This window comes from Ostrinia nubilalis, chromosome 17 (genome assembly GCF_963855985.1).
Source record: "Ostrinia nubilalis chromosome 17, ilOstNubi1.1, whole genome shotgun sequence".
NCBI lineage: Eukaryota > Metazoa > Arthropoda > Insecta > Lepidoptera > Crambidae > Ostrinia > Ostrinia nubilalis.
This window is the reverse complement of record NC_087104.1, coordinates 5,831,411-5,855,440: the sequence shown is the minus strand read 5'-3', so window position 1 is coordinate 5,855,440 and position 24,030 is coordinate 5,831,411. Positions and strand designations below refer to the sequence as shown.

The following is a 24,030-nucleotide window of genomic DNA, read 5'->3' as shown; positions in this document are numbered from 1 at the left end:
CTAAGGCCCTTTCCACTAAGGCGGAGCGGAGAAGTGTCTTGAATAACCAACCTATGTACGACAAATCCGTATCGCGTAAAAAAAATCCTAATGTAATTTTTAGCTCCTAAACTACGAAAAATAGTAAACATACATAGGGGTAAAATCGATAGGTATGGTCCTCACTCACCTATCACCAGTAGGCCTAAGATGCGCGCCGCGATAAGCGGTTATCACGCCATTTTATCGATTTTGCCCATACATTTTGACGTCGATAAAAGTTAATACGGCGCGCATCTTAGGCCTACTGGCCTCGGCTTGACACCTTACAGAAAATAAATAAATAGATAAATATCTTTGGACATTTTATACTGCGTTTCTAGTCCCAAACTAAGCAAAGCTTGTACTATGGGTACTAGACAACGGATATAAACATACTTGAATACTTTTTTTTTTTTTGTAAATACATACTTATTATACATAGAAAACACCCAGTCCAATACAAACAAATATGTTCATGCACACAAATGTTTGTACTGTGCGGAAATCGAACCCGCTACCTCTGGAATAGTAGTCCGTTTCGAACCACTACACCAAACGGCCGAAAAAACATTCTGTGTATGTTGTCTGTCGACACCTTACAGGAAACATCCTGTATGTTATTCGGAGAAATTCTCCTCCAAAGTACTAAAAAGCGAGCAAGCCCAAGTCATTTGACTGCAGTTTGAATTTCAAACCTTAATAAATCATAGAGGTTTTGACTAAACTTTATTATTTTGGGTAGTATCTCAAAACTACATGATTAAATTATTTTAATTTGCTTTTATTATTATTTAAAATGTAGTTGTACCTATAAAAACGGCGCGTTTTACTTTGGACTTATATTAGTAAAATGTTTTTAGTATGAGGATACTGTTGTTGTTATGGCGTTGAGTTTTTGTTGCTTTATTTCATTTGATCACAGAAGTAATATATTTCATCATTTCAATTCATGTTTAGTATGTTATAACGTTTTTGAGTATAAACAACCATGCCTCGCACCTAAGAAGAAGTGAAATAACTACTAAGTATGTGATAGATGTCGTAAGCTATTATTTGGATCTTGTTATGATAATAAAACACTGAAGTGAAAAAAAACGATTGAATATAAAAAATAAAATATTAACTTATTATTAATTTATTGTTTTGTAAAACCTTACCTAGTATTTTGTAAACAAACAGTGTTTTATTACGAGTGCAGTCATATGACCGGCGTCCGTCTTTCTAGGTAGTTAAATTTTGCCGTCATTCTAGTGATAATATACTGGTTTGCGATTATTGGCGATAGTGCGGCACGTGAACCGTCAACAGTTCTTACGGTGGGACCGTATCAAAAAATATGACATTTAGATTCGAAATTCCATTTTTGTGGAAAGGCCTATAACTTCATTCAGCGCATAACTAAATACCTACCAATACTCAATTTACCACGAATGGTGATTATCTATCGTGGTCCACGATAGATAATCACCATGATGACGTGGTGGTTTTATTAAAGATTTATTTAAATGGACAGGAAAAAAATACTAATAGTAAGTATGCGGTTGAACTTTGCAAAGTTGTTCTAGGATGAGCTTGAAGCAAGTTTTTTTTATTTGGTCACAGAAAATCCGCATCTCTCAGTCGCAACTTGTTATAGCTAGCAAATACACATTGGTTACCGACGATTTACCATTAATTTGTGATAGAAAACTGAAAAATGAATAGTGACACAAATAGCGATGTGAACAAAACAAATGCTGCCCAAATTAACAGTGCTAACGGTAACGAACAAAAAACTGATGGAAAGAAGGAACCCTTCAGATTAATAAAACGAATGAAATCTCTTATCCTATTGTTGACTGTGGAGCCATTTTTGGTTTGCTACATTATACCAACAATCCTTTCATCGACGGCTATGCAGAAATTTAATATGGAAAAAGCATGCCGAGTTGACTTAAATCAGACAGAGGAGGTTTGTAGGAAGGTAGTGGAAGGCATTCAGGATGACAATACTACCATAGAGGCCCTGAAGAAGGCCTCAGTTCTTGTGGCAGATATGACAGCTTGGAGGGAACCTATAACATTCGGAATACCAGCTCTAATGATATTGTTTGTTGGAGCATGGAGTGATAAAACAGGAAACAGGAAATACTTATTACTTATACCTGTCATTGGAGAAATTGGATCATTAGTAGGAATTCTTGCCGGCACGTACTTCTTTCTGGAGTGGCCCTTGTGGGTGATGGCACTAATAGAAGCAAGCTCATCCACGTTTACTGGAGGTCTGTATGTAATTTTGATGGGGTCATACAGTTATTTAGCTGACGTCACCACCCCCGAGTCGCGTACCTTCAGAATGGGTGTAGCGGGTGTTTTAGTGTCATTGGGTTCCCCTTTGGCAAATGCAATAAGTGGCATACTAACTGTAAATCTCGGTTACTTTGGAATATTCGGAATTTCACTGGCTATGTATATGTTTTGTTTCTTCTACGCACTGATAAGAATTCAAGATGTCAGAAGAGTGGAAATTGAAGGAAGTTTCTTTCATAAACTGATAAGCTTTTTTCACCCGAAGAATGTTTGGGGCACACTATCGTTAGTGTTCACAAGTCGTGGGAAGCAGCTATTGAAGATTACTTTAGTAATTTGTGCCCACATTGTTATACAAGGTCCTGTTGCAGGTAAGACCTATAGTTTAGCAAACAAAAGTACCAACAATTTAAACTACTTTTAAAAACACAGTATTTTCCTGATTCGATTCTATATTTTCATAATATTTATCACCTCAAACTGATTTGAATGAACGTTTGGACTAAAGAACACTAGACATGAATGTCATTTAATTTTTTTTTACTTATTATATTTAATCGTCTATTAATTTAAACAATAACAAACCATATTATTTACTTTCATTGGAAACGAAGCCTGTCAAGATAAGTCATAAGAGACGTTATACATATTATGTATTAACAAAGTTGCTAATCAAGTAGGTAACATCATACAATTAATTGCATTTTTTTTATTTTGTTTGTAAATCGTATACTTAATACGTAATCCTAAGAATAGAGAAATGGTAAAGCTTCTCATGTATATGTCACCGTAAAATTGTGAATTCCGTCAGATTATAATCTGACGTAGTTAAATTACAATCTAACCTAACCTAACCCACTGTCAGTTTACAATCTAACGCGTTATATTATAAACTGACAGAGTTCACAATTTCACGTTGACATATATACAAACATACCTACCCATTATTTCTAACATAAACCCACTTATGCACTTTTCAGGTGAACAAGCATGCCTGTACCTCTACACATTGAATAGGTACCAGATGGGTCTAGTGGATCAATCTCTGTATACAACGTTTGCTTTGATCATGGGACTCGTCGGTAAGATTTTATATTTAACTAGCGGCCGCCCGCGACTTCGTACGCGTGGATCCCGTTTTACCCCCTTCCCGCTTTTCTGTTGAAATTTTTCCTGAATTTTCTTTGCTATAAACCTCACGGAGCCCGAGACCTTTCCAACGAATGCAAAACCGTGGAAATCGGTTCGTGCGTTCTGGAGTTATAGCGTCAGGGAGGAAAACCCGACTTATTTTTATATAGTAGATAAACAAATAGAAATAAATATTTATATTCACAGTGTTCATTTCTACGGTTCCTTACTTTAAAAGGTAAAAATTGGTCAAGTGCGTGCCGTGCCACGCGCAGTGTAGGGTTCCGTAGTTATCCGTCGTTAACACAATATATTTCAGAAGCAAGCAATTACTCAGAACATATTTCAGAAGCAAGCAATTCATCTAAAGTCACTTTTAATATTTTCTTCTAAAGAATTTTTACAAGTTAAGAAATATAATATTCCATGATTTAAATGACTATTACTCTTATGCCCGTTTTCACCATCAATCCCTAATTTTTAAGTGACCCCCATGTAAACAAAATTCCTGTTATTTGTTACCATAGGGTTTACTTAAAAAATAGGGATTGATGGTGAAAACGGGCATTAAACTAACGAATGTATCTTGACCGTTATAGTTTTCCTTGAAAGTTCATGAAAAGCAGTATTATTACAAATTTTTCAAGCCAAGAGTTTAGTTTTTAGAGAGGGGGGGGGGGGGGGCTTGGCATGTTTGCGTCGAGGCTTGATTGGCGGTACCTGAATCATTACTCAATGATTCATGTGCTGGCACTGCTGGCAGACCGCAGATGCTTATTTTCAATTTTAAATCAAACCAAATGTATGTCTCTTACTAACCTATAATTTTTAAGTACTTATTTACTAACACTATGATCATAATGTGGTCGAAAGAAATTAATTTGTTATTATTATAAAAAGAAAGAAATAAGTTAATTTTAAATTAAAAAAAACTCCAGAAGTATCAATCATGGTATAAATATTAATTTGTAATTATTTTTATAGTTTTTAGTGTATGTTTTGGAGTCGGTTTTATTTTTATGATAAACTAGCGGCCGCCCGCGACTTCGTACGCGTGGATCCCGTTTTACCCCCTTCATCTATCTTAGGTACGCGGTTTAGATTTTTTCATACAAATGTTTTTTCCCGCTAACTACGGGAGTTAGCGGGAAAAAACATCCCGTGAGAATTTTACAATATCCTATTGTAACTAAGCTATAAGTTTACTAAGGTACCTGCATGCCTTTCAAGCGTCTAACTTAAGCGGTTTAGATTTTTCATACAAAAGGATTTTCCCGCTAATTCCCGTTCCCGTGGGAATTTCGGGAATTCCTTTCTTAGTGCACCTCTACGGTACCTAAGCTACGTCCCTTCTTAATTTTAAGTGCCTACGTTTAGCCGTTTAGGCTGTGCGTTGATATGTCAGTCAGTCAGTCAATCAGTCAGTTTCTCCCTTTATACATACAGTGTGAGTCACATTAAAGTGTAGGTACATATGAAAATAGATGAAACTAGACCTATTTTTATCGACAAAAAAGAGGTCAAAAATTTTTTTTACATTCTTTTTAATTTTTATAGAATTTTTATTCTTCCAATCTCTTCTTGTAAAGAAAACGTAATAACTTTTAACTAAGAGGTATCTATACTAATATTATAAAGCTGAAGAGTTTGTTTGTTTGTTTGTTTGGTTGAACGCGCTAATCTCAGGAACTACTGGACCGATTTGAAAAATTCTTTTTTTGTTGGATAGCCCGTTAGTTCCTGAAGGCTTTAGGCTATATATTATCATCACGCTAAGACCAATAGGAGCGGAGCACCAATGAATAATGTTTCAAATCAGTGATTTTTTCCTTTTGAGAGCTGACGCTGCGTAAACGGTTAAAGTTTCGCAAAAATTAAGTATGACAAGATTGTTCCCCTTTAAAAGTTCTACAAAAAAGTCCGCGAAAGCATATGTCTATCTTTTAAGGTTGGCTCATAGTAACCTTTTTTATGCAAAAAAAAATCTGTTTTAAAATAATGCATTATTTGCGAAGGCGTTTTCATAAACATGATATTAATCCTTATCCAAATAAATAAGTTATTCATCACAAGTATTTAATTTTAAACATACTTGCCCTTTAAATTATTCGATTTCAATAAATATCTTAGAAGATATCGCAGTTTTAAAATAACATCGCAGCAAGTTTTAAAATAACATCGCAGCAAAATAACGATCAAGTACTGAGCGCGCCACTGATGGATCAACGCACAGCCTAAACTGCTCACCGTAGAGACCTGAAATTTGAAGGGTGTGTTCTTTGAATGACGTAGGCATCTGATATGAAAGGATTTTCTAAAATTCTACCCCTAAGGAGGTGAAAAAGGAGGGCAAAGTTTGTATGGGATAAAGTGATTCCTTCGTCCAACCTACTTCAAATTTTGCATCAACATTATTTAACAGAATTAATGAAAGATGTATTTCGTATTTTATTGAAATTCATCTCCTAGCTATGTCAAATAGGGGTAAAAAGTTATTTTGGTGGTGATTTGCTTGAAAGTTGATATCAATTACTCCTTAGTGCATTTACTGACTTAATGTCAGATTGCAAGTTTAAACATTGGATCGCAATGTAATCGAGGCAACTAATATGGCCTCGCGGGCGCCCCTTGAGAGTTATAGCGGAGGCCCATCCCATAAGGTAGCGGGAGTAGACTTGAGGAAAAGCTGTTTCACCCACGGCCAGTTGTATGTGGCATGCTGGAAGCTTGGTGATTCTAGCACCCGTAGGAAAATAAAAAAATATTGTTTACCAACAAATACTGCGGTAGGTGTAGTTTTTATTTATTTAACTAGCGGCCGCCCGCGACTTCGTACGCGTGGATCCCGTTTTACCCCCTTCATCTATCTTACGCGGTTTAGATTTTTTCATACAAATGTTTTTTTCCGCTAACTCCCGTTCCCGTGGGAATTTTGCAATATCCTGTTGTAACTAAGCTTTAAGTTTACTAAGATACCTGCATGCCAAATTTCAAGCGTCTAATTTAAGCGGTTTAGATTTTTCCATACGAATGTTTTTTCCCGCCGACTCCCGTTCCCGTGGGAATTTTGCAATATCCTGTTGTAACTAAGCTTTAAGTTTACCAAGACACCTGCATGAGAAATTTCAAGCGTCTAACTTATGCGGTTTAGATTTTTTCATACAAATGTTTTTTCCCGCTAACTCCCGTTACCGTGGGAAATTTGCAATATCCTGTTGTAACTAAGCTTCAAGTTTACTAAGATACCTGCATGCCAAATTTCAAGCGTCTAACTTAAGCGGTTTAGATTTTTCATACAAAAGGATTTTCCCGTTAATTCCCGTTCCCGTGGGAATTCCTAAGTATACTATAACCTGCCCAGGAGTATGAAGAATAAATGTACCAAGTTTCGTTAAAATCCGTCTAGTAGTTTTTGTTTCTATAAGGAACATACAGACGGACAGACAGACAGACAGACAGACAAAAATTTTACTGATTGCATTTTTGGCATCAGTATCGATCACTAATCACTTTCTGATAGTTATTTTAAAGATATATTTCATGTACAGAATTGACCTCTCTACAGATTTATTATAAGTATAGATAGGTCAACCAACAAGACATACACTAGAAGACAATCAATATTTACAACGTATTTAAACTTAATCTAAGTAGGTACTGCCTTAATTAAAGGTTGCCACGGCATGCAATAGTGACTTATACAATTAAACAGTGTCTACACTAAAAGATTTCGATTTCATTGTAAAAAGATAATACCACCGAGTAACTTTCACCGGATCAAAGGCCGAGCTGCATATTCTAACATTTAATAACTGCATATTCAAACATTTACAGATAATAACATTAAAAACCATTTAAATATCCTATGAGAACTTTTCGTCTTCTACGCGGACGAAGTCGCGGGCAAAAGCTATTTGTAAAATAATTAGAATAAATTATTAAAACTGCCTACCCAAAGTCATTATTCCACGCGGACGAAGTCGCGGGCACAGCTAGTATCCTAATAAAATAAAAACAGTAATAATGCTAAATAACAGGCAATACTAAAAAAATAAATAAAATACTCAGAAAATGGCAACAAATAATTAAAAAATGATACATTTTGAGAAAAATCTGCATTTTAATTCGTGTGTTTTTGATTATTTGATAAATTTCTCCAAATAATGCCCCCATAGGTAGTGTTTATTACTTTGTGTTATTCTTTATCGTATTACCTTTGTAAAACCAAAAATCGCATGTCTCTATCCCTATCACAACGTTTGCAATGATCGTTTGAACTAAGCCTCTCCGGGCGCGCCATTCAACGCTTCGTTAACAACGAAACTGAAAGAGGCTCTAGATTTGTAAGTTTTTATTTGAAATCTAACTTGATTTCAAATAAGGAGAATAATGTGGTGACAGGCCTTTGTTCAAACGATCATAGCAAATGTTGTGATAAGGATAGAGACATGCAATTTTTGGTTTTACAAAAGTAATACGATATAAAATAATACAAAGCAATAAAAACCACCTGTTATAGGGGCATTTTTTGAAGGAATTGATCAAATAGCAAGCTTTCAAGAGGAGAGCGTATCTTTACCTTAAAGGCCGGCAACGCACCTGTAACGCCCCTGGGTCTGCGGGTGTCTATGGGCGACGGTAATCACTTACCATCAGGTGATCCGTTTGCTCGTTTGCCTCCTATCACATAAAAAAAAAAAAAAAAAAAAAAAAAAAAAAAACACGAATTTAGAAGCAGAATTTTTTCAAAAAGTATATTTTTTTATTATTTGTTGGCATTTTCTGGGTATTTTATGTATTTTATTATCACCTGTTATTTAGCATTATTACTGTTTTTATTTTATCAGGATATACCTATTAGTTTAAAAGTTATTACGTTTTCTTTACGAGAAGTAATTGGAAAAAAAATAATTCTATAAAAAAATAAAAAAAAATCTAAAAAAATTTTTGACCTCTTTTTTGTCGATAAAAATAGGTCTAGTTTCACATATTTTCATAATTATGTGCACTTTATCGTGACTCACACTGTATATTTAGATATATTTCCGTCATACTTGATTTCTATGTAACTTTAACCATTAAGGCTTGGTATTTCTGCTAAAGTAGGTATTTCGCGCTGTCAAAATCTGCGCGCGCAATACTTCGCCGAAGACAGCGCGCCAAAGAGCTCTCGCGGCTACACAGTATTCGCTGGGTGCGAAGTACTAGGTGGGGGGGACATAATCTATCGCAGCGCTCATGGTGGTCAAAAGTAGAAATAATGTAAGCTCTGTCATCAGATGTATCTGTCAATGGCAAAGCGATTCTACATAATACATTTTAATATCATTAATTAATCGCATGAAAAGGGTCCTACTGGGAACTTAAATAAAAGAGTGGACTGTATTTCGATAGGGCTGTTTTAATAGCCGTTTACAATTTGGAAATAACTAAACTATACAACGTGGTAGTACAAAAATGAGTCACAGTAGTTGTTGTGCACAGATGTTTGCCTTATGATGAGAGCGTGAATTATTGAACTCTGCCCTTGTTTTGTTCTTAATTCTTCTACATCTCGGACTTGTCCAGCCAATACCAACAACTTTCCTTTAAATACGGTTTGTAGTTGGAATTTGATATTGTAACTCTCACAAACCCGGTCTTCAAAACGATACTCATTTCGATCTGAAAACGATATTTAATTTATTACTAGCGAGCGATACAGAAACATTTAAATATATTTACTGTTATATAATGAAACCGTTAAAGTAGCTTTTTCTTTTTGTTTTACTGTAAAACTACAACTATAAATGAAGTAAACAAACCCTGACACAATCAAAATTAAACACACTTTTTGGACTTACCTCATTTGATTTGAATGACCAAAATGATTTCAAAACCTTTTTTCCACCCAAATCGTGGTATCACAACAATTTATTAGTTGAAAATATTTGTTATTTTTTCATTTCGATATTTTTTCACAAATATACGACCTAAATGTCAATGTGACAGAACCCACAAAGTTGTGGACGCTAGTTGGCGCTGTAATCGTGCACGGAGCCAATAGAAATACGCAGTTTAGAAATACGCAGTTGGTTGGTTCAAGCGTCACACTCACAGCACTTTCTAATACAAATCATATCTATGTGATACAAATTAAAACAACTTTCAAAATTTTTGGGAATATATTTAATTTTTAGAATCGAATAAATATATAAGGTGTTATTTTTTGTACTGATCATACTTTACCAACGCATCTAATAAAATCATACAAATACAACCCAAGTGTTTTTAAAAAAAAAATCAGGCTAGTTTTCGAGTAAAACGACAAAGAATGTTTCGAAAAAAATAAAAAATAAATCATCCTTTGAGCGCGGTGAGTATTCGTTTGTACGCACTATCGTAGTAGCCGGCCGAGGGCAACGACCACTGCCACGTGCCGCGCCGCGTGAGTCGGCCATATTGATATCGCTGCCAGTCGCTCCGCGCCCACAGCCCGCGCCGAGCCGCCGATCGGCATGCGGGAGCGCAACAACATAAATAATCGTCCCAGTCCGTCCAATGCGCCCAAACGTATTGCAGTGTATGTGTGATTTATTACAATGCCGCGCTTGATCAATAACAAAACGCAGGTGAAATTATGTTTCGGGCACACTAACTGGCCGACGAGAAACATTGACGAGTCGAAAACCTTCATACCTTGCTTATTTGGAGCCGCGCAGCGCTTCAGGGAGCGCAGCCGTATCCTGACTTGACGAGATTCCGTGCGCTTCGAGGACGAAGTTCTGGATTTCAATTTCAATCACCGGCACAGTGCTGGCGGTACCCAGATGCGAGCGCCGCAGACGGCGGCTTTTGCGTAAAAATACGGAATGCCTTATCAAGGAGTTGTTGCCAGAGGGCCACGACCGCGACCTAGTTCTATCGATGGTTATTGCGGAAGTCTACCTAGGTACATACCTACAGTGTGATTTGGACAGATGAGTGCTTGTTTACGCGAAAGGGACTTTTTCCGTAAAAAAGTTAGTGCGCGAATTGTGAATACAACATCCGACGTGGTGTCTAGTGAACAGCAAGCAAGTGTGCAGCCCGAAAGCATTACCTCAATTCGATCGTGGCTAGATTAGACAGTGCAAGACAGTGTTTACGTGAACATTCAACAAAGGCTTGACGTTCAAAATGTATTGTGATTAGTGTAATAATAACCTAGGAACTTTAAATAACAACATTCAAAATAGGTAAATGTGTGAATAAGTAAAATCAATGAATCTAAAGTGTGATGGCAAATCATAATTTAGGAATTAAAACCAGGAAAATTGATCAGTGAGTTTTATTTACAACACCTATTCATATTCAATATTAGGGTGCATTTCCACTGAAGCGAAGCGAAGTAGTAATAGGTATGTACCTATCAATTTTTTATTACGTCTCTAAATAAATTGCGTAGGCATTACGAAACCGTAGATATTGAATTCCAATTTCTATCCTTTTTTAAATTTCTAGTTTAACGCGGATGATTCGCCTCGGTTCGTTGGAAAAGTCCCCCGCTATTACACTAATGAAAATACACTTATTTACCTACTTATGTAGCTAGATTTTGTTTCTCCCAGCGCGTAGTACCTATTAACATGACGTAACATCGTACATACTCACGAGTGATAATTTTTGGTAACGTAGGTTTAGTGTAATCAAACCTTTATGTGTGTGAACGTTGAATGAATGCGCGCGGCCACTGTTCGTACTCGTATGAATGAAATGAGTAAAGAAAGAGAGAGAGGCAGTGAGTGAAGACAGGATGGTTGTAAAAATAATATCTTTTTTTTGTTAGGAAAAGTAAAAACAAAAACTAGCCTGAATTTTTTTTTAAAAACACCCGGGTTGTATTTGTATGATTTTATTAGATGCGTTGGTAAAGTATGATCAGTACAAAAAATAACACCTTATAGAATATAACTGCCAAAGTAAACACGGTTCAAAGAGGCGTGGCGTCACCCGACCTTCCGGAAGTTCCGCGCCGGCTAAAAGTATTTCAAGATTACGTCACCCGACCTATCGGTAGATCCTCGGGAGCTTGAGCGATTGGAAAAACATTTTATGATCAGTTACTCGTAGTCGTAGTAGCGATTATTTAGAGCTTGGATAATAAATTATAGTTGTTGCAATTCACAAAGCTTTACTAGTAATTACATTAATCAGTACACGCATCAACTTTGTTCAGTATTTTTGTTTATTAATAAATAAAAATATCACTTTACTAAAATTGCATACATATTTGTTTGTATTGTTCTGGGTGTTTTCTTTCCATAATTTATGTATAACGTATGTACGGGGCTCTGTATCGAAAATCACTATGAGCAATGAGCATCACACACGGTTACCTGGAGTGCATTACCGCAGCAAAATTTTTATAAATGTTGTGCTTTAGAGAGTCGAGAGTATAGCAGTTGTCAATCGTGAGCAGAAATTTGTCCACTAATAGCAAAATTCGTTCAAATTATAGTTTTAAAGTTATTAGGAAAACACAGATTTTGCTGGGGTAACGTTTCAAACATTACCCTGGCAAATTTTTTTTTGAAAGTCGTTCTATCCCGGAATCAAATACATGGATAGATAGCTCTTGTTGCGTAGTAATTTGTCCACGAATAGCAAAATTTGTTCGTGTTCCGGTTCTCAAGTTATTTAGAATTTTGCTGGGGTAATGTTTTGTGATGTCCCAGATCTCGTAAATGGCTCAACGCAGAAGTTTGAAAAAAATACCAATGATAGACCTTGATATGTCCAAATTAGTTCAAATATTAGTCATTGATTTGAATGATAAACACCAGTGTAATTAAATGATTTCTAAAATCAGATAAAACGGATTTGTGAGTAAACCAGTACTCTTACAATCGAATAAAAAGGTGTAGCATGTACCCTTGGTACACCTTTATAACCACAGTATGTTTTTGGCTAAAAGATTCTTCTATCTTGCAGTTTAGACTTTTATTACAGACCTCAGACAGTATTTTTTGGAAAACTTTTACGCATGGTGGAGGAAGGGACACTCTAGAGCAGTGGTTCTTAACCGGTGGTCCGCGGACCACTGGTGGTCCCTGGAGGCATTCCAAGTGGTCCACGATGTGCACTTGCACACTTTGGTCAAAACCACTTTTAACTGATTTTTGCAGTCAAACTGGTTTTGACCGATTATGAGGTGGTCCCTGACAAGACAGAAATTTGGTGAAATGGTCCCTCATGACTTAAAGGTTAAGAACCACTGCTCTAGAGACTCAAAACTACAAGGATACACATGAACTCCAGTTTTAAATCCGTTGCTATCTGCTGCATCTGCCATGTTTTTGGCTATAAGATTCTTCTATCTTACGGCTTAGACCTTTAGCTACAGACCTTAGACAGTATTTTTGTGAAAATTCTTACGCATGGTGGAGGAAGAGACGCTCTAGAGACTCAAGTCTACAAGGAGTCATATGAACTCCAGTTTTAAATCCGTTGACATCTGCTGCATCTGCCATCTTTTTGGCTAGAAGATTCTTCTATCTTACAGCTTAGACCTTTAGCTACAGACCTTAGACAGTATTTTTTATTATTTATTTGTGTCAGTGTGCTCTTCTAAAGAGTGTAAGACGATTGTATGTACTATTAAAATGTAATTTTAACTCATTGGTTTTGTCTCATATTTGAGGAATGTACTATGTATCATGAGTAGAGTCTTCGTTTAAAAGGATGCGAACGATTTAAATTCCAATAGGTAGACAAAATTGATAATTCTTAATTATCAAAAATTTAATTTTTTTCCAGTAACACTGATATTATTATACTGTGACTCATCAAAGTCATCATTGTCAAAAATATTGACAAATCGCGAACTGTCACGGCCAAAAAACTGACACGCGTCCGTCCTCCGTAAGCGCCACCGCGCGACTGATTGAGATTGTCCAAGCCGTCATGGACGATTTTTTCCACATTTTTTAACATAGTAACTAAATAAGACGCAATATAAAAATTTCATCCGTTAAAAGCCCTCAAGTTATTTCTGAACTTTAGTTTAGTAAAAGATTTAGAATCTCAAATCGCTTATTTTAAAAATAAAACCATAAATAGAAAACGAATAGAGGTAACTTTGGGAATTTATTCTATCGAGTCAACTTCATCAAATCGTGTTTCCATCCGTTAATAGCCCTAGAAAATATCCTCAACTATGCCCAATAAAAATCTTAGCCTTTAATTTTACTGTTTAGTACCTCAAAAATGAAAAATGAAAACCTCATTTTCGCCATTTTCTCTGCTACCCGGCCTTAAGGCTGCACACGCGACGGAAGCTTAAAAATGGAGTAACTTCTCCCGTTTTCCCCAAAATTTCCCTTCACTACTCTGCTCCTAACTATCCTATAACCTGCCCAGGAGTATGAAGAATAATTGTACCAAGTTTCATTAAAATCCGTCCAGTAGTTTTTGTTTCTATAAGGAATATACAGACAGACAGACAGACAGAAAGACAGATAGACAAACAGACAATTTTACTGATTGCATTTTTTGCATCAGTATCGATCACTAATCACCTGATAGTTATTTTGAAAATATATTTTATGTACAGAATTGACCTCTCTATAGATTTAATATAAGTATACAGGTGTTAGGTAAATGGGTATATGAGCCGACACTAGCCCATGTTAACATGGGCATATAAATGGTATGGTGGGTATTGATATCACATTTTAATTTTTTAAATTTTCATACAAAATAAATTTTATAAAATCCGATTTATATGAAAATTAAAATAATTAAAATGGAGATATCAATTTTCTGACGTCACCATACCATTTATATGCCCATTTTAACATGGGCTAGTGTCGGCTCATATACCCATTTACCTAACACCCTGTATATCGTTCGTTCGTTTCAGCCGAAAGACGTCCACTGCTGGACAAAGGCCTCCCCCAAGGATTTCCACAAAGACCGGTCCTGCGCTGCTTGCATCCAGGCACCTCCCGCGACCTTCACCAGATCGTCGATATACAGTGTGAGTCACGTTAAAGTGTACATATGAAAATAGATGAAACTAGACCTATTTTTATCGACAAAAAAGAGGTCAAAAAATTTTAGAGATTTTTTTTTAATTTTTTATTGAATTTTTTTTCTTCCAAGTACTTATTGTAAAGAAAACGTAATAACTTTTAAACTAAGCGGTATATCCTGATAAAATAAAAACAGTAATAATGCTAAATAACAGGCGATACTAAAAAAATACATAAAATATACAAAAAATGCCAACAAATAATAAAAAATGATACTTTTTGAAAAAAATCTGCTTTTAAATTCATGTTTTTTTGGTAATTTGATAAATTTCTCCAAAAAATGCCCCTATAACAGGTGGTTTTTATTACTTTGTATTACTCTCTATCGTATTATCTTTGTAAAACCAAAAATCGCATGTCTCTATCCCTATCACAACATTTGCTATGATCGTTTGAACAAAGGCCTGCCATAAACATTATTCTCCGCTACAGGTAGAGAAAATTTTAATTTTAACTAAAATGCTTATTTTACTTCGAAATCTTTTGTTTTTGTTTGAGATCTAACTTGTCTTTATCAAATTTACAAATCTAGAGCCATTTTCAGTTTCGTTGTTAACGAAGCGTTGAATGGCGCGCCCGGAGAGGCTTAGTTCAAACGATCATTGCAAACGTTGTGATAGAGATAGAGACATGCGATTTTTGGTTTTACGAAGGTAATACGATAGAGAATAATACAAAGTAATAAAAACCACCGGTTATAGGGGCATTTTTTGGAGAAATTTATTAAATAACCAAAAAAAACACGAATTTAAAAGCAGATTTTTTTCAAAAAGTTTCTTTTTTTATTATTTGTTGGCATTTTTTGTGTATTTTATGTATTTTTTTAGTATCGCCTGTTATTTATCATTATTACTGTTTTTATTTTATCAGGATATACCGCTTAGTTTAAAAGTTATTACGTTTTCTTTACAATAAGTAATTGGAAGAAAAAAAATTCTATAAAAAATTTAAAAAAAATCTCAAAAATTTTTTGAGCTCTTTTTTGTCGATAAAAATTATTCTAGTTTCATCTATTTTCATATGTACACTTTAACGTGACTCACACTGTATAATATAAATATACTAGCAGCCGCCCGCGACTTCGTACGCGTGGATCCCGTTTTACCCCCTACTAGTATAGATAAAATTGAAATGTTTCTACATAGTGAATTTTAATTTCCAAATGAAAACTGACTTGAAATATTTGTTCAATTGTATCCTAGTATCTACTATTATCATCTTTTGTTCTTGTTAAACAGTAAAACCAATCTGGCTGTAGATATGGCAACTTTTTGCTTTTGTCAAATGTTTTCATGATAATTTTCTATTACCATTTAATTTTATTATGTATTACCGTTGCCATTTTCCAGGTACTTCATTGGCAATGGGCATATTTGTGAAGTGGCTCAAGGTGCACGACGGTTTACTTGGTATCATCGCCACCACCTCTAACCTGCTATCTACTTTGACCTCCGGTCTCGCTCCAACAAGAGATTACTTCTTTGCTGGACCCGTCCTTGGTATATTTGGAGGGCCTGCGTCTACTGCGGTACGATCGCTCGGAACCAAAATTGTGCAACCAGATCAAGTTGGTATGTTTTTGTTATGATAGCTACATAGTTACACAAAGATTTGCTCCCTAAGGACGTTTATATTTATCAGCCACTCATAATATTATATGTATGTTGTCAAAGTTACGAAGGTAATACGATTGATAAAATTAACACAAAATAATAAAAACTATTAGTCCAGTCAATAAAGCATTATAGATGGAAAACCGTGGAACACAATTTTTGACTTCGGGACTTTATTTAGACTAGTTAGGAGGTGAACATAGTAAAAGTCCCCGCCCTTAGCCCTTGAGCCGGCGGGGAGAGGGGGGTTTAAAGGTACATACCACTTTTTGGTTTTTCGCTTAATCCTCGGAAACTATGTGTCCTAGTGACATGACTACTATGAACCAAAAAAAGCTTATTCAATTTGCTACAGGTGAGATGGTAGTTTTTTTCTATATCTTGTATAGTTTTCGCGGCATCTGCTCTAGAAGGTCTGTAATATTGGAAATTTTATTTTTGTCTTACATGTTCCCCTCAGGAGAAAATCGACTAAATCAATATTGAGCAAACATTCTAGACATGCGGGAGCATGTTAAGCCTAGTTTTAGGGAGGGGACTGCACCGTGCGAATATTTAGACGAACCACTTGGAGCCACTTTTGACTCCTCATCACTCAAAAACTACTGTGCATTAACACCTCAAATTTGGCACATGTGTTGAGACTTGCAAGATAAACATCAGCTTCAAATTTCATAAATATATCTCAAACGGTTCTTTAGGTATTGACGTCCAAAAATCTACATGTCTGACCTATAGATCAAATTCTAACCACTTCCAGAGGACCTTGAAGGTTCATATTTGGCATCCAGATAAGTAGATGTGTAAATACAAAGGAACAAATAAAAAACCAGTAAATTTTAACATTTCACAGGTGATAGATAGATTTTAGTGTACTAAATTTCGATTTTTGAACGTTAATATCTAAATAACCGTTTGAAGTATATTTATGAAATTTGAAGCTGATATTTATCTTGCAAGTCTCAACTCATGTGCCAAATTTAAAGTGTTAATGCACAGTGGTTTTTGAGTGATGAGGAGTCAAAAGTGGCTCCAAGTGGTTCGTCTAAATATTCGCACGGTGCAGTCTCCTCCCTGAAACTAGGCTTAACATACTCCCGCATGTCTAAAATGTTTGCTCAATATTGATTTAGTCGATTTTCTCCTGTTGGGAACATGTAAGACAAAAATAAAATTTCCAATATTACAAACCTTCGAGAGCAGATGTAGGTCTAGGTCAAATCCTCCAATTTTGCTTTTGGGAAACAAAACAGGGTATAAAGCTCCTGCAGTGGAGACTGATATGACTTGATGATGAAATGGTGATGAATATTATATTACATTTAATATAAATTAATATAATATTATCATTTGTGTTTGTAAAATGTAATGATCATTTCTTTACAGGTAAAATGTGTTCCCTTATCGGCTTTGTTGAGGCGCTACTTCCTGTGATATACATGCCTTTGTATACAAAGATATATTCAAACACAATCAACACATTTCCAGGGGCGTTCTATATTGTAGGGGCGATCATGACGGTCCCAGATATTATAATATTTGGGTAAGTTGTTGCTATTATAGCCTAAGCTAAGCTACCTCATAGGCTAATTCAAATGACGTACATCTTTTTATACAATAAATAAAGCTGAAGATGTTGCTCTTTTTCTAAAATATTTATTTATTTATTTATTTATTTATTTATTTATTTATTTATTTATTTATTTTAATTACACAGGTTTATACCTAAATAATAATAATAATTTTAATATAAATGAATAAAGGTACAGCTCATTTCCTCGATAGCGATAGGTCATAATAACTAATAGTTAATAATTGTAAACAATTTCATCCGTTTTTTTTCAGTTCTTTCTACATTATGCATCGAAGACAGCAAAGAGATGCTGTTACACACCCAGAGGTGAAAGAGATGCATGTATATGAAAACGATGTCACTGCTTTTTAAATGATTTTACATATTAATTTGATTTATATACCCACACAATTTCAGTTGCCATAAAAATACTACAGAATATAATGTTGCATGTAATGTACCTAAGTTACCTAGTTTTAAGTTTTGTCAATGTATTTTATTGCAATAAATCTATGCTTCTATACTAATATTATAAATGCGAAAGTAACTTTGTCTGTCCGTCTGTCTGTCTGTCTTGCTTTCACGCCTAAACCACTGAACCGATTTTGATGAAATTTGGCATAGTTTAAGTCCCGGGAAAGGACATAAGGATAGTTTTTATCTCGGTTTTTGAAACAAGGACGCGCGCGATAAAGTTTTTCTGTGACAGACAAAATTCCACGCAGGCGAAGCCGCGGGCGGAAAGCTAGTAAATAATAAACTGAACCTCATCGACTGTATGACGCCAATTGGGTGACCGTCGTTGAAGTCAGGGATGTTCCCTGGACAAACTAAGGTCGTCCCCGAGGATATTCACACGGATTACTTATTCCACTTTGTTCATCTGGGTGACATCACAATGCAATAATAAGGAATAATCAACTAAGAAGCATGAAATAGATTAATTTTCACAAAAAAGTTAAAAACCGACTCCAAAAAACCTGCATTAAAAAGTAGAAAATAATTACATTATTTATTTATTAGGACAATTAATGTATACCATGATTAATATACTCGGAGTCGGCATCAGCCTGCTTAGTGCCTTTATTTTATGATTTTTAGTTGATTAGTCCTTGATAATGTCACTGAAGATGGACAGTACCTAAACCTATGTGGTGTGGCGTGTAAATAGCCACACCAGGAATAAAAAATTGCGGGGAAGAAAGATGATGCGGGGGTCGGCTGGTGACTCCAACAACTCAAAAATACAGCTGCATAAAACGGAAACCACCAACCTGCGGATCAGAAGACGGAGACCAGGCTTCGAGGGTCGACCCGTCGATATTTCTTGCGGTTTTGATTATTTCAATATCTTCAGCAAATATTCAGCGGATTTTTCACATGACTTCGTTGACAGACGTTTCAAGACAACATAGAGTTTTTCTTCTTAATTTCTCTAGAGGTTTTCCGCGAAGGTTGGCTCCTGCGAAGGTGCTGGCCCCGAATCCGATAAACAGATTAGTGGGAAACCATCTCATGCAGCTAGATAATTTTGAGAGTTGGAGCCACCGAAGAAACGGAAGATAAGAAAGTTGGACATAGGCCCAACCATGCTCCCCGCCTTGAAGTTCATTAGGACTTCAATAAAGAAATTATAATAAGAAAAGAAAGAAAAGGGGGAACATGACGTATTATTGCAATTTGCTAAGTATGAACAAAAACTTCAAAATACATCCAGGAAACCGTATAAGAATCAATTCCCTAAAGAAAACAAAATGTATAAAGTCCTCACATCGAAGAGCTTTAAAGTATTTAAATTAATGCATAATAATAATGCGAATAATATTCAAGAAATAATATTAAAATTTTAAATTGAAACAAGGCAATAACTAAATAGTTAATGTAATAAATACATGCGTTATAAGTTGTTATTGTGTAGGTAACGGATATAATTTAGTTACTGGGCGCTTATAGACACCAGTACTGGTTCTAACAGAAGCGACTCTGACCACACCATCGGAACCGGGAAAAACTTCGGTAGGGGAGAGGGGGGCAGCTTTGGACAGGGGCAGCTTAGAACAAATGAATTTAAAAATCACTGGTTTAGGCTACAATGGTATAAATCATAATTTATATTGCCAGCACTGATGCGCATAGCCGTCACATCTCATTTTTAATATCTAACCGTAGGTTAACCGGCAAAAGTGGTTTTTTGTTTTTGACTGCCAATTTCGCACTTTTTTATTTTGGTTCTAAGGATTTTGTGGACATAGTTTTATAAAATAGTGAGTGGTTTGTTTACTATATGGAAGTTTAAATAGTTTCAATGAAGATTTGATAAGAAATTGCGATATAAAAGTATGTTCCGTTATTAAATTTATGTTTTTTTCTGGAAATATACCCATGGGGCAGCTTTGAACGAAATGGTTGGGGCACCTTTGAACTTTATAAATTTTCTTTTTTAAGAGGTATTATGAAACCTTAAGTTTTCTAATACTTCGTAGAAGGTTTTTACATAAAAAATAAGCAGATTGCTTTACTGTGACAGATAAAGTTTCATGCTGGGTGAAGTCCGGGCAAAAGCTAGTTTTAGTAGTTGATTGATATTTTTTAAATTATGCAGTTTTGTCTTTAATGTGTCATTAAACAGAAAGTTTATTAGTATTTAGTTAATTGATATATCTTATATTTACTTTTTTTTTAATAATATCCCTAAGTTTTGTGTTACTTTGTACAGAGTGATGTAAAATAAAATTAACATGTTAAATTGATCCCAAATGACACTGATCATTTAAAATTTTGTTTATTAATTATTTTAAAAATACACATTCATAAATATTCAGTTTTATTTCATTGAAAAAAATACTAATTCAAAACTGCCCCAGGCGTGTTCAAGGCTGCCCCGACTACGGGGCAGTTTTGAACGTTTACAGGTCTGTGCAAAAATCTAAATATCTTAATAAGCGTTCATGAATAATTAAGAAGAACATCATTATTTTGTTGTGTGATAACCATGACCTCTATCTAGGAAGAAAAAATTAATGAAATCGTTCAAATTTGGAAGATATTTAATAAAGTATGAAAATTGTTCAAAGCTGCCCCCCTCTCCCCTAATTACACCAAGTACCCAATGCAAAGGCGGTACATTATCATTGCCTATTATTACAACCGTACCTAGTTCGATTGAACGTTCAGGTGTGCACCATTTCTGACGAACTTGCAGCGTGTGCAAATATTCGAGGCGCCATTTATTCCAATATGATAAAACAAGCTGGTCTAAAAGTTTCTTGCGGTTGGTTAAAGTTAATTTTTCATCTTTCAGTTCTGTTGAAGGCAAGTAACGCAAAGGAGTGGACATTAAAAAATGTGCTGGTGTCAAGACGTCCGGATGTGGATCAGCTGATATCGCTACAAGCGGTCGAGAATTTAAAATGCATTCAATTTGCACAAGAACTGTTAGAAGTTCTTCATAAGTAAAAAGTTGTTTACCTACAACACGGTACATATGCGTTTTTACACTTTTTATATTCGATTCCCATATACCACCAAAGTGTGGGGCGCGGGGAGGGATCATTTTCCACTCTATGTGATGATCAATTAGCATTCGCTTAATGCGAATTACACCGTGAGGGTCTAAGAAAAGTGATAAGCCACGGAGATGCTTCGAAGGCAACTCACCAGCCTTTAACAATTCAATTTCTTTGTTAAAATGAACGCTCTGAATGCTTTTGAGTATAAAAATCTCCGACGCATTTCTATTGGCTACGAGCTCATTACTCGGCAACCTTTTTGTGAATTTCAGAATATAATAAAACGTGTTTAGAAGCTTATTCCAGGAATTAACGTGGTTCGATATTTCATCAATTAAAGAAGGCTCAGAAGGAGCAGCAACAATAAGCGTATTGCTTTTATCTTTAAACTCTGGCAGAGTTTCACTCTCTAATGGAGTAAATATATCGATAGGCCATTCATTGACAGGTCTTTGAAGCCAGACTGGACCATCCCACCATAATGAATGAGAAATCAGCTGAGAAGGTAACATCCCTCTAGACATACAATCACTGGGGTTCTCTTTGCCCGACACGTGATGAAAACAAGGAGGCGGTAGATTTTCTTGGATTTTGGCTACTCTGTTACTAACGAAAATAGACCATCTATGAGGAGACGAATGTATCCAAGAAAGTGCTATCGTGGAGTCAGAAAAAGCATATATTCCTACAATTGGAATGCGCTCGGATATTCTCTCTCGAACTACTCGCACAAGTTTTGAAAGAAGTAAAGCAGCGACGAGTTCCAAGCGTGCTAGCGTTTGGATTTTACTTGGTGAGACTTTAGATTTAGCACATAGAAGCCTGACAACAATATTACCTGCAGGGTCAGTTATGTGTAAATAAATACAGGAACCATAGCCATTGAGACTAGCATCGCAGAAAGCAACAATGTTTACTGCGCAATCCATGTTAACACCTATATGACGCGGAATACTCATGGTCGAAAGAGCGGGCAAATCTAATAGAAAAGCAGCAAAACGATTTTGAATGGATTCCGGAGGCACTTCATCCCAGTCTATCTTGCTTAACCAAAGTTCCTTAACCAAAATCTTGGCAAACAGGACGACGGGAGCAACTAGGCCGAGAACGTCAAATAAGCGAGCAACCAGAGAAAGAATACTGCGTTTTGTACATTTACTGTCGACTGCGACAGTAGTGAAGGAAAAATTATCATCAGCAGGTTCCCAGGACAATCCCAGTATTTTAAAATTATTATTACCTGTATCAGAGAAACTGACAGGTGAGCGGTGTGAGTCTGGAAGAGCCTCAAGCAGTGCGGGAGAATTACTTGTCCATTTGATAAGATCAAAGGACCCTAACTTGAACAAATCAATTAAATCGCGGGATAAATTAGTTGCGGTCGGTACATCGGGTAACGAATAGACAAAGTCGTCCATGAAAAATTGAGTATTTACTACTTTAGCAGCATCAGGGAAGCGGTCGCTATGGTCGTGCGCTAACTTGCGTATCGTGCGCATAGCTATATAAGGACTTGGTTTGAGTCCAAAGGGTAGACTACTAAATTGATAAGTGCGTATAGGTTCTTGAGGATCGAAACGGAAGAGAATTTTCAAATATTTGCGATGGTGTTCATTCACACTTACGCGAAGAAACATTTGTTTTACATCAGCAGTGACTGCAACAGGAAATATTCTGAAGTCTATTAGCAGTAAGAATAGGTCAGACTGTAAGTTCGGCCCAACGTAAAGAATATCGTTAAGTGACAAACCAGATTGAGTTTTACAGCTGGCGTCCAACACGGCGCGAGCGCTGTCCTTTCCAGCTTTAAATACAGCGTGGTGCGGAATGTAGTAACCCTCATCTGAGTCTGCCTCGGGGGCTTCAGATAAATAACCTTGTTGAATATATTCATTTATGGTTTTATTATAGTTTTGACGTAAGCCATCCACTTTGTCAAACTTTCGTTCAAGCATTTGAAAACGTCTATAAGCTACGGAACGGGAATCTCCCAATACAGATGGGTCTTTGCAGAACGGTAAGTCGACACTAAAGTGTTTATCCTGGTAAATCACCGAGGAGGTAAAAATATTTTCGCATTCTGCCTCATCTGGGCTAAGAAAGCTTTTAGAAGGAACCTCTTCTAATTCAAAGAATTTATGTAAACTTGATTCTATTTCAGTGTGCGGAAGTGCGGTAAAAAATGCAGTTGAGTGCGTCGGCAATTGACTAGAGCGAGCCGGTACGTCACCCATAAGCACATAGCCAAAACTAGTAAGTATAGCAGTAGGCGCGCGTGAACCTGATTCCACCTTATTCCCCAAATAAATATAAGGGAATAATTGAACACCCAATACTACATCAATTTCACTAGGAATGTTCCAGGATAATTCAGCAAGCGGTAAGTTATTGAGGTAAGTCATATCCTCTGTTATATCAACATAATTCGCGGGAAGACGATCTGTGATGCAGTCGATCACAAGAGCGTAAATATGATATTTATTATTCGGATCAGTACGAGATTCGATATCAAAATAAGTAAAACCATGAACAGGTCTCGAAGACTTGCCAACGCCTTGCAGGTAAGAATCATGCAATTTATTAACGGGCAAGTTCAATTTATTACAACAATCTAAAGTTATCAAATGATTTTGTGAACCATTGTCTATCAAACAGCGTACAACCTGTTTATTTTTATTAGCGCGGTGCGATGCAAATACTTGAGCGGTGGATAATAATATGGTAGAACTCGGTCTCACCTCCGAAGTGAGAGTAATAGAAGCATCATTCATATTTCGTTGAGTTGGAGTAGTACTACTGCACTTCTCTGTGCACTGTGGCGCGGTGTTTACGGCCGGCAT

The 24,030-nt window shown here is 36.0% G+C and overlaps 2 protein-coding genes and 1 long non-coding RNA gene across 3 annotated transcripts; 1 reads left to right on the top strand and 2 right to left on the bottom strand.

Annotated features, from left to right (window-relative positions):
* The first annotated feature begins 1,627 nt into the window (after nt 1–1,627).
* On the top strand, nt 1,628–18,202 carry LOC135079939 (probable peptidoglycan muropeptide transporter SLC46). Its single transcript, XM_063974583.1, has 5 exons — nt 1,628–2,681; nt 3,291–3,392; nt 15,845–16,066; nt 17,495–17,651; nt 17,954–18,202. Exons 1-5 carry the CDS (start codon nt 1,718–1,720, stop codon nt 18,051–18,053), a joined length of 1,545 nt encoding a protein of 514 aa, XP_063830653.1. The 5' UTR covers nt 1,628–1,717; the 3' UTR covers nt 18,054–18,202.
* Nucleotides 8,823–9,588, bottom strand: LOC135079683 (uncharacterized). Its single transcript, XR_010258866.1, has 2 exons — nt 9,285–9,588; nt 8,823–9,105 (listed from the first exon to the last, which is right to left on the bottom strand). It is a non-coding gene; the product is annotated as an uncharacterized LOC135079683 (long non-coding RNA).
* Nucleotides 18,203–19,194: 992 nt separating the features above from the next.
* LOC135080227 (uncharacterized) lies at nt 19,195–24,030 on the bottom strand. Its single transcript, XM_063974909.1, has 2 exons — nt 21,339–24,030; nt 19,195–19,298 (listed from the first exon to the last, which is right to left on the bottom strand). Exons 1-2 carry the CDS (start codon nt 24,028–24,030, stop codon nt 19,195–19,197), a joined length of 2,796 nt encoding a protein of 931 aa, XP_063830979.1.